General features: G+C 42.6%; 1 protein-coding gene across 1 annotated transcript; it reads left to right on the top strand.

Annotated features, from left to right (window-relative positions):
- The first annotated feature begins 257 nt into the window (after positions 1–257).
- On the top strand, positions 258–9,526 carry LOC136487315 (ABC transporter G family member 1-like). The gene is made up of 8 exons (XM_066484471.1): positions 258–893; positions 5,978–6,057; positions 6,867–7,331; positions 7,422–7,508; positions 7,598–7,726; positions 7,974–8,165; positions 8,258–8,344; positions 8,705–9,526. Exons 1-8 carry the CDS (start codon positions 401–403, stop codon positions 9,332–9,334), a joined length of 2,163 nt encoding a protein of 720 aa, XP_066340568.1. The 5' UTR covers positions 258–400; the 3' UTR covers positions 9,335–9,526.
- The last annotated feature ends 2,460 nt before the right edge of the window (positions 9,527–11,986 follow it).

Raw genomic sequence — 11,986 nt, forward strand, 5'->3', positions numbered from 1 at the left:
TGTGGTCGATCCAATGCAAGCATGGTCGAGAATGAATGAAGTACTTCATCATCTTGAGATGAACTCTGACCGGTTTAATGCATGCATGTACTGCTCTCTGACCGTAGGAGAAGCTAACAACAACCTTCCTTGACTCTCCATTACCCTCTGTCGGTAGCTGTTGCTAGTCCATTTCATTCCCATACATACACGGCCATGGGCCTTCATGGAACACGGGACAGCAACATCTCGCTCCACTCCTATATACGTGTCGCGTCTTCGTCTTCTGACTCTCCTCCAGTGTCCGTCGTCCTGCCTATTAATTAGAGCGCGCCAGGCCGTCGAGGAGTGGGCGTTGAGCCGGCCGGCGAGGAGTGCGTTGCGTGGGAAGGACGCGACCTGCATCTGTCGGTAGCTAGCAATGGCGGGCACGCCGTCGCCGCTGCCGCGGTGGGCGCCGACGCCGAGCCCGTCGCGGCCGCTCTGGCGGCCCTGGGGCGGCGGCACGCCTGACGCTAACAACCATCATCAGCCCGGCGGCACGGGCAGCACCAGCTGGTGGTCGCTCGCGAGCGGCGTCTTCGCGTGGGGCGGCCGCGGGCGACACCGAGGCACGGCGTCGTCGAACGAAGCAGCAGCGGCCGGCGACGACAGAGCCTGCGGCGTCGTCCCCGGACGGTCGGGGTGCGAGCTGCAGGCGGTGGTGGTGCCATCGTCGGCGGCGGACGCCGGCGACCCCAGGGCGTTCCTGACGTGGGAGGACGTGGGCGTGACGGTGGCCGGCGGCGGCCCGCGCGGGGCGCCCGACGTGAGGATCCTGGACGGGATCAGCGGGCACGCGCGGCCCGGGGAGGTGCTGGCCATCATGGGCCCCTCCGGCGGCGGCAAGACCACGCTGCTCGACAGCCTCGCAGGTACGTGCGTGTGTCCGTCCCTTGGTCACGTACCCTCCTCATCTGTCGTCTCATCTCATCTCTTAGTACTGAAAGTACGTCCTCCTAACTACTAGTAACTACGCATGCACTGTCAAGTCCAAAAACAAGCAACAACAATAATGTCTCTACTGTTTTAGGCCATGTTGGAGTCTTCTTCTAATTAATTAATGATTAATGACAAAACAATATATTCTCACTCACGTCAGAAAAGATGCAATTCTATAACAGTGTTTTCTTTTAAAGCAAACTACGGAGGGGGGGAGATTCCCCGTCTGGATAGTCAATTCTATAACAGTGTTAGTTAAGAGTATACACTATGCTCCTAGGGCCACTAAACAGTCATTAAGCTATTGACCCACTCACAGTGAAATTAATGCAAACACAGCACTCTATGTATGGCGCACAAGCCTCCTACTAACAAGTTGTTGGATGTCCGCTAAGGTTTTCATTTTAGAAAATTTAAAGTTTCCACTTTCTATATATGTTTAACATGGAAACCTTGTTGAAATCCCGTCGTTGTTCTTTGGGAACTTTGCTTGATGCAGTCACCCACCAATCTGCAATGGAATTATAAGAACAAGGCTGAGTGTGTAAGTGTATGCTTAGATTTTCCATTTGTAATTAGAACGTCTTCTAGATCGACATCCACCGCAAAGGGGTAAAGAAAGACATAGATGCAGCCTAGCTTCCTGATCCCCGTGACAGAGAGCACAAAAAGTTTGATGTGGCTAGCCTGACCTAGCTAGTTGCTTTCATTTCTTAATTGATAGGCAAAGCCCCTGCTATTGCTTTTAAAAAAAAGTCAATAATAGTGTTAAATTAAGCCAAACAATTTTAAGTTTTGCCAAATTTATATAAAATTGTATATACTAATATTTGTCATACTAAATAAGCATCACCAAATTTGTCACATGCTATTTTTCAATAATATATATATCTACCTGAAGTTATAAAAGCTGGTATCTTTTTCTACAAATTTAATTAAACTTAATTATGACAGTTTGACTACAAATAGATTCAGAGTTTGTGTATCTTTTTTGGGACAGAGGTAGTATATAACAGGTGGTGCAACTCATTCGTGTTTGACGTGGTGCAACTCATTCATGTTAGACGTATATGCACATAAACCTTGTCAGCTTGTATTTTTTTTAAACTTCCTCACACATGTGCTAATTTACGACATGGACTTAAAACTGAATGGTCATGTTCGCTTTGCTGAAAAGTCATGGCTGAAAGTACTGTTCACTGATTTGTTGTGAGAGAAAAACACGGTTTATTCGCTGAAATAGTACGGCTCATAAGACAAGCCAACATGGCCAATGTTTCATGCAAGATAGGCCTGTTGGTTACTAAAATCGGGAGTCATGCAGTTCTTCGCGTCAAATAGATGGTCGTTTAATTATTGTCTTGGACTTTAGTTGTGAACTTGTAATGAGTTTATTTCTTGGTGTATGTGTGTGTGTTTTTGTTTTAAGTTTGGTCTGATGCTTCTTTCTTGAAAGAAGTTGAACCCGGATTTTCCCATTATCTAAGAAAAATGCAAGAGACGTATATGAGGTCCTTTGTTTGGACGTGCATGTTTCATTCGAAATGGTATCCCACAGATAGAGAGGGGGAATTAAACAACTTGCGAGCTTAAAACACCAGCACTCCATACCATGCCAAGTAGTACCAGGACTAAGCAAAATACTACTCCCTTCGTTTCAAATTATAAGTCACTTTAATTTTTTTGGTTCATCCATTTTACTATATATCTAGACATATTATTATATCTAGATGTATAACAAAATAGATGTACCAAAAAAGTCAAAGCGACTTATAATTTTAGAATGGAGGGAGCACAACATAAACCTAGATAATGTTGCAAAATCTACGCAGAAGTAGTTGCAACCATAAGCCATGCATGCTCTCATCATGGAGTACTAAATATAGACTAATTGCGAAACTAAATGCACGGATTGAGATTAATTTGCGAGACGATTTTTAAGCCTAATTAGTCCATGATTTGACAATATGGTGCTACAGTAAATATATGCTAATGATAAATTAATTAGGTTTAATAAATTCGTCTCACGGATTACTGAAAGCTTCTAGAATTTATTTTATTATTAGTATCAAACACTCGATGTGACATCCCATATAATATTCAATGTGACATGCTTCGTGGATTCAACCCACCCCCACCCCACCCCCAACACACATACACCCCAATTCATATATCTTGGCGTGCTGCCGTCCAAATTAATGCTTCCACTTCCGCAACAACTTGGCGTTGACAGCATTAATTTCGATGGATCCTACACCATTCATTATTCATTCAGCCCGTTCGGTTGGCTGGTTCGTATCGTTGCTGGTTCGTGAAGAAGTACTGCTGGCTGGTTTGTGTGAGAGAAAAATATTGTTCTAGCTGAAAATTTACGATCGTTTATGACAAGCCACAGCCAAACGAACAGGCTGAATTGTCAGTGTGAGCACTGAGCACGCGCTCGTACGTTAGGCTCTGAAATTTAGCTTATGCTGATTTGTTGTGAGAGAAAAATATTGTTCGTTGGCTGAAAAGTACTACTGAAGTCGTTAAAGCGAATAGGGGTATAGTGATATTAATTGTTGGGTTCCAGCTAACATTACACAGAAAGAAGAAAATTTGTGTAACTAATTGTGCTGCCATCAAGTAGGAAACTATGATTTTCATATGTCACACGTTCAGATAACGACTTTGCATAACTAGCATAAGGATACACATATCCTTATGCTAGTTATGCAAAGTCGTTATCTGAATGTGTGGGGTTGTTTATATATCCTTGTGCTAGTTATGCAAAGTTGTTATCTGAATGTGTGGCATATGAAAATAATAGTTTCCTACTTGATGTCAGCACAATTAGTTACACAAATTTCCTTCTCATGTTAGCTGGAACCCAATAATTAATCACTATAACCCTATTCGCTTTAACGACTTCACTTTTCAGCCAACAATAGTATTTTCCTATCGCAGCCTATCGCAGCAGATCAGCGTAAACTCGCGCGTGCTCGGTAATGAATGGTGTAGGATCCATCGGAACATATATCTCGGCGCGCTGCTGTCCAAATTAATGCTTCCACTTCCGCAACAACTTGGCATTGACAGCATTAATTCGGATGGTCGTACACCATTCATTATTCATTCTCAGGTGTGAGCACTGAGCACGCCCATGCACGTCAGGCTCAGCAGAAATCTTCTGTTGACGTACATGCCGGCCGGCCGGCCCATTCCCAGTTCCATCACCCGTCCAAACAAAACATTGCTAGCTACTCCTACGTGAAGGACCACCCTACCCTACCTGCTCTTCTTTTTTTTTGAAAGAAAGGATAAAAGACTTGCTTTAAGTTTGATCATTCTTCTTCTTTTTAATTGTGTAGTCATGTAAGTAGTTCTTTTTTATACACTGTGTAGATAATTTGGAACGGATAGAGTAATTAATTAGCTCAAATAACTTTGTACTCTCACTACTGACTGCAGTCATGAGCTATATTTGATTTGTGAGTCTAATGAAAGTCCACGTGCATGTTTATTTGTGGTTGTTCACATATCCTTGTGCTAGTTATGCAAAGTCTTTATCTGAATGTGTGGCATATGAAAATCATAGTTTCCTACTTGATGGCAGCACGATTAGTTACACAAATTTCCTTCTTTCCGTGTCATGTTAGCTGGAACCCAACAATTAATATCGCTATACCCCTATTCGCTTGAACTACTTCAGTAGTACTTTTCAGCCAACGAACAGAGTTTTCTTCTCACAACAAATCAGCATAAGTATCAACATAAACCAAATTTCAGCGAAACAAACAGGGCCAAATGCGGGAAGAAAGGGTATAAGTGCTCAAACCGTGAAAGCTGCAGTCATGAAAAAAACCAATTAAATTATAACATATATAATCCGCTAACCGCCAAATGAGGGTCCTCAACGGTAACTGAAATGATGGATCAGCACAAAATACTCCTCCTTCCAAGTGTTAGTGCATGAGTGCAGTATGGAAAAAAAGATCATACTCGCACCATTTGGGAAAAAAAAACAAGGCGTCTTTTGTTTTGAAAAAAGTAAAACTTTGGGATATTCTGATTTCTGCTTTTGAGCGAAAGCAAACCGGAAGTTCCATGTCCTGCCGCTCATGAATGGAGAGGATAATAATGCAGTAATTCCTAGTAAAAACAGTACTTGAAGCTGATACAGATACAAACTGCTGCTCACTCATGCAACTACAGTACTGAAAAATCATGGCAAGATAGAGTACCTTTGATGTGACGAGTAAGATGCCTCAAGAAAGATGGCCCATGTATACGTGGACGGTGGGCCTGATTCTCCGAGCAGCTTGATACTGATTGGTCGAACTGCCGCATCGCATTCACCACCGGCATGTCACGGGAGGCTGATGAACTGTCTACTCTGTATAACATTAACAGTAGGGTGTGCTTTTAATTAATTTGCAGAGACCTCCATCTGTCCCGGATGATCTAGTCTAGATTCTCCACCAAACAGGTTTAGCCTATGTTTAGTTCGCGAAAAGTTTTCCCAAAAAGTGCTATGGTACCTATCACATCGAATCTTGCGATACGTGCATGAAGTATTAAATGTAGACGAAAAAAAACTAATTGCACAGTTTGGTTGGAAATTACGAGACGAACGTTTTGAGCCTAATTAGTCCATGATTGAATACTAATTGCCAAATAAAAACGAAAGTGCTACGGTAGTCAAATTTCCAACTTTCCACCAACTAAACACGGGCTTAATTCATGATTGGAATAATCCTTCCATTCACTGTAGTATCATGATTTTTTTATTGTTTCATGCATGCATTTAGAGGAAACATAATCATGCATAATACGAGTATTTGTGTTAGAAAAACAGACGAATGCCGCTGTCTGTCTCTCTTTTTCATTATTTATTTATTTATTTATTTATAGGTCAACGGCTCATAAAAAATAATATTGGCATTGCATATCGGATGAATGAAAATGGAAGCCACTAGACACTTGTTTTTTCGTTACTGTGTGTGCAACCCTTGACGTTATTACCATTTCACTGCAGGAAGGTTAGGACCAGGCATGAATAAAACAGGGCTGATTTTAATCAATGGCCGCCTTGAGAAGCTTGCCTATGGAACCTCGGTATGGCAAAATCACCTCTTTCTCTCGTAAACACTGATTGCAGAGGCTGTCATAGTTATTAGACAAATTTTCTCAAGGGCATCGTTCTTATATAGTATACACAGCTAACTTTTAAATTGTTCAGTACCATTATGAAAACGTGAATCTTTGTTTGTGGACACCGTAACCACTAAAATATAACCATTTATCAATTATCACGAGAGAGGTATGAAATGCCTCTTTTACCCTTTATATGCTATCTTCTTTCTACTCTTTTTACTTTTTCTCCTATCGGCGCCCTCTCCACATGGTGCTAGTGGCCGGATGCCGTGGCTACTCACCTTTGCGCTAGCAGTGGCGCACCGCACTTCTAACTCCCACGTTGTTGGTCACGCATTGGCGAGCTCTGCTGCTTGCTTTGACCGAGCCCCCATAGCCACGGCTTTGCCCTGCTCGACTTCGAGCTCTTTCTTATTCGTGGGTCACTATGCTTATGCTCCGTGTGCCAGCGTCCTCCGCACCACTGACCTGTCCAACCCCCCGTGAGAAGGTGAGCAAAATTTGCCTAATTATGAATGGTTGTTTCAAAACTTTTACATAAGCGGAATAAATCTCCTTCCTCTAAAAAAGTTTTCCTATAGACACTGATTGCAATCTTTTTCGTTAAGTTGGTGGTTTTCTGTTCCCTTCTATTGTCATGCGTTCACCTATAATTAGCACATACTCCTACTCGATCAGTTCAATTATATTCAGTACATATGTATTTCATTCAATCCGGACTTGCTTACAAGTTAACTTTTTGAATGAATAAAACTGTATGTAAAACAAAGGCATACGTGACCCAAGACAACGTGCTGATGTCGACGCTGTCCGTGCGGGAGGCCGTGTACTACTCGGCGCAGCTGCAGCTGCCGGACACGATGCCGTTGCCGGAGAAGCGGGCGCACGCGGAGCGGGTGATCCGGGAGATGGGGCTCGCCGACGCCATGGACACGCGCATCGGCGGCCGGATCACCAAGGGCATCAGCGGCGGGCAGCGGAAGCGGCTCAGCATCTGCATCGAGATGCTCACGCGGCCGCGGCTGCTCTTCCTCGACGAGCCCACCAGCGGCCTCGACAGCGCCGCTTCCTACCACGTCATGAGCCATATCGCTCGTTTAGCCGCCCGCGACGGCATGACGGTCGTCGCCGCCGTGCACCAGCCCAGCGGCGACGTCTTCGAGCTCTTCCATGGCCTCTGCTTGCTCGCCGCCGGAAGGACGGTCTTCTTTGGGACCATCTCTGATGCCACCGAGGTGACCCTGCTTCGTCGTCTTCTTCAGGCTACCTGAATAGCGAATTGTCAGCTGCTGACTTGTGCTAGCTCGTTCCTTGCATGCATGCAGTTCTTCACTCTGAACGGCTTTCCATGTCGACACCTGAGAAGCCCGTCAGATCACTTCCTGAGAACAATCAACAAAGACTTTGATGAGGTATATATACTCACTCCTATGGCTTATTTAGTACATATATATAATGTGCAACTTCACTTGTCATCTGTCTGAAATGATTTTATACATAGGAAACCGTGGAGAGCTCTAAAACTAAAAGAAAAACAGCAGCTGAAGCAATAGACATTCTGGCGACTGCATACAGATCCTCCGATTATTTCGTGAAAACGACAGACCAAATTGTTGAAATGAAAAACATGGTAAGTTGAGCACCCGTCGCTACTAGAAATGAGAATACCCCCGATGGTGTGACGGGTCTTTTCGACCGTTGTTCAATAAACCGACAGGATAATTGTAATAGGTTTGACGGTGACATAATATCTAATACACATGAAAAAAAACCACAGTGACTATAAAGAGCAATAATGAGAAATGTATAATTGACCAATCTAAGGATATTTTGACTGCATAAAAAAATACAGGATGTGTCCTATATGTGTATTACAGGATGGAGCTTCATTTAGGAGGAGAGAACAAGCAAGCTTCGCCACAAAGCTCCTTGTGCTCACAAGGAGATCATTCCTGAATATGCACAGGGACATAGGATATTACTGGATGCGTTTGGCCATCTTTATGGGCATCGGCATATGTCTAGGCACTATCTTCTACCAAGTTGGCTATAGCTACAGTTCTATCCAGGTAAAAACTGATTAACATGATTCAGGTAGGGCTATATATAGGTCAAATATTTATTTGTCTATGTAAAAGTGATGATGTCTTGGAATTTGCAGAGCCGATGTTCAATAATAATGTATACAGTTGCACTTTTAACATTCATGGCTATTGGAGGATTTCCATCTTTTGTAGAAGACGTAAAGGTTGACTCTTCACCCTTCCAAAAGTTGCTTATTTAGTTTCTTGCTCAAGACAAATTTATTCAAAATTACCATGAATTAACTTTCTGATATTGAAAATAAACAACACTCATTTTGTATTAGGAGAAACTCTAACATGTAAGAGGGACCATACATAAACTTTTTTTGGGGGGGTGTGTGGGGTGGGGTGGGGGGGTTCTATTTTCCAATATGAAATGCTACACTTTTACCTTTAAATTCTAAACCAATTAGTGCAAGTGAAAAGTAAGTTCAATTTTTTATTAGCACATTATTGCTTCCGGTTTTATGACCTCAATTCTGCGCACATTTTTAACGACCACCACCATTCCCAACTTGTTTCAGGTCTTCAGAAAGGAGAGGCTTAGTGGCCACTACGGCGTGTCAGAATTTGTGATCTCAAACACCCTCTCAGCTACTCCATACCTGTCTGTCATTGCTGTATTACCCGGAGCAATGCTATACTATCTCACCGGACTAACAAAAGGCGTGGATCACTTTATCTATTTCGTCATGGTCGTTTGCATATGTTGCCTTCTAGTTGAGAGCATGATGATGGTTATCGCCGCGATTGTTCCGGACTTCCTTATGGGAATCATCGTTGGAGCTGGAGTTCAGGGGGTGATGATGCTCAATGGGGGCTTCTTCCGCCTTCCTAATGATCTCCCAAAGCCTGTATGGAAGTACCCTTCCTACTACATCTCCTTCCACAAGTATGCAGTGCAAGGACTCTACAAGAACGAGTTCATGGGACTGTCATTCCCAAGTGATCAGCTGGTTGAGTCTAATGTCACCATCAGTGGCATTCAGGTCCTCAAGGATAAATTGCAGGTGGAAATGGGTTACTCGAAATGGGTAAACCTTGCCATCCTTTGTGGAATGATGGTGATCTATAGGATGATGTTCTTCGCTATCGTCAAGATTACCGAGGAAATTCGACAAAAAATGGGAGGCAAACGAGGATGTGTTAGATAGTAGTTGCCTTCTGTATATGTCTTCCATTTTCCCATTCTTGTATCACTTTACTGAACTAATTGTATAAACTGCAAATAATGCTTTGGTTGTCTTGCGATGCCATCTTAAAATGGATGGTATGCTATATATATAATTTTTGAGCTCCATCATGGTATCCCATGATGTTGCCCAAAGAAAACTTTACCATCGCTATGACATATATAGCTCGCCAGAGAGATGAGCCTGAACACGTCGCCGGCAAGAGCTTACTGCACACATGAGCGCGCACACTCACATGATCACAGTGGAGAAACTTGAACACAATAAAAGCGATGGCCGGGCAACTAAAGTCTTGTTTGAATACATGTGTATCCACCTCAATCCATGTACGTTGGAGTGGTTTGATATTAAATCTAGTTTAAATTCCAAGGTCCATCCACCTCAAGCCCCGAGGGCAAGGATAACAATATAACCGGTCGCTGGCTGTAAGGTTTCTTAGCTCTTCACTATTAATACATGGCCCACTTGTCTCTCTAACAAAGTTTCTTGGTTCTTTTGCCTAAGCCGGCTATAAGCTTACAGCCCGCTTCTCCTCTCTCCTCCACCTCAGCATTTAGCCAGCTTAGAACCTCTTATTATACTTGCTCTGAAGTAAGTTTGTAGCTATTGTTCATTAGTTCACCAACTAGACAACCGAAAACGCAGCGATAGTTCCAACGTCAAACACGCTTAAAACTAGCTGCGGCTACCATTTCTGCTAGCAACCCAAGCGGCCCCAGTGTGATTTACTTCTATGTCTAGAGTAAACTGCCACTATGGGTATGTATGCTAACTTCTATTTACTGAGGACCAAACTCTTGCCAAGTAGTAGTACGAGAAAATTCAACCATGAGGATGTATATGAATGTGTTTTAATTCTTGATAAAGAGGGTGTAGAACTTCCCAACACATATGGCTGTTGCCTGCTGCTTGGCTAGATTTGGATAGGAAAAGCGAAGCTTAACTTCTTGGATCATGCATGTGAATTGTGATGAACTTTATTAATTAGCTGGGCTAGAAATAAAGCATACGGGCATACGTCGCTATATATCAATGTCTATGTTTGGTGCAAGTCATGGTCATAAACATATGTGTATACCTAACGTACCTTATGTAACGCGCAACAACACATTACTAAACAAATACACACGGAAACTTAGCGTGTGGCCAAGTGTCAGCACACCATTAATTGGCTGCAGGCCTTCGGCAACGTGTACACCGAGCTTGACTTGACCTTGACCCCACGAGGTCAACGAACGAGCGAGGCCCGGCCGCAAAATACTCAGCTGCATGATGTGGAATCATCGGATAAAACTGACAAGTTATTTCGTTTTCCTTTAGCGTATGTGGAATCATCGGATAAAACATGTCACATATATAGGAAAATTCAGGTTTATTGAACCTCTAGTCCTTAACCACGAAATCTTTATCACTGTTATATGGGATCGGACAGCATCACGATCTAAGCTAGTAGAGACTACAAGAGAAGTATGTTTGAAGGTTCGAGTATAACTTATACGTCCAACCTTCAAATTAGTGTACGACATATATGAAATGCTGGCATATATTTTGTGTACACACCATATATATATGGTTACTCACCGCTTTGTGTGCCGATATGATTACAGTTTTTTTTTAAAAAAAATCAAAGAGAACGGCAGCAGCTATAGGACTCCTTGCCTTTACATATTTGGATTTGAAGAGAGAAAAAAATCATTGAAATGAATCCCAAAAGGTCCAAGTACAGTGATGGCCACCTAGCTAGCTAGTTGTTGCTCTGACATGATGCGACCCATCATTTGTCGTTAATCGGGAGACAGAGCAAAGGCAGGTGAGTTTCCATGAAACTTCATAGACTGTGATGTGGGTCAGTGAACAAGAGCAGTATGCTTGGCAACCAAGTTCTTAGCAGCTTCCTTTGCCATGATATTATGTGATAAGCGATGCTGATTCCACGAGTAAGGACAATGACCAAGATAAGGATATGCGTTAACAACAAGAGCTATCATTACTAATTGATTTATTCCACAAGACGACCATGACTAGAATATTTCTGTTCTTAACTTCTTATTAATGGAAATGGATTCCAAAAAAACAACATAACTAGAACGTTAGAAATACACACATGCTAGCATATGTTAGTTAATACAGTCAGTTCTCTCTTAGAATAATTAGCTTGTTTCTGGGATCGGTCGTCTTTGATTTGGACGTTACCTAGCTAGAGTTAGATGAATTTATTCTTCCATGTGTTCTTTTCCCACTAATGTGTTGCCATTTAACTATGCAACATACATTAGTCAATAGTAATGTTGGCACCCTATAGATGCATGTATATCTTAAAAAAATTAAATACATATAGATATAGCAGTCAGTCTTAAAACGTACGTGGTCAAGAGGTCCAATACAAGTCCTAATATTAATACGTTATATGTAGGGCAAGAAGTCACAAACGAGCGCTAAGCCGCGCTAAGCTATCTAGACACCCCTACTCCAGCATGTTCCTCTCAGTTTTCAAGTAACTTTGATGATACGCGTAGGAAAGGTAGTGCAGGTGTCATTAGATATATTAGTTAGTACTCCATATACATACCAGTTAGACTGTAAGTTGCTCTTGATCGATCGAGAAGACGTACA

This window comes from Miscanthus floridulus, chromosome 10, assembly GCF_019320115.1.
Source record: "Miscanthus floridulus cultivar M001 chromosome 10, ASM1932011v1, whole genome shotgun sequence".
Classification (NCBI taxonomy): domain Eukaryota; kingdom Viridiplantae; phylum Streptophyta; class Magnoliopsida; order Poales; family Poaceae; genus Miscanthus; species Miscanthus floridulus.

Excerpts from the sequence above, each read along its gene's own strand:
- LOC136487315 (XM_066484471.1), top strand. The coding sequence starts at position 401 with ATGGCGGGCACGCCGTCGCCGCTGCCGCGGTGGGCGCCGACGCCGAGC. Across the intron at positions 6,058-6,866 it reads AGCTTGCCTATGGAACCTCG|GCATACGTGACCCAAGACAA; the intron begins GTATGGCAAAAT and ends TGTAAAACAAAG. Across the intron at positions 8,345-8,704 it reads CTTTTGTAGAAGACGTAAAG|GTCTTCAGAAAGGAGAGGCT; the intron begins GTTGACTCTTCA and ends AACTTGTTTCAG.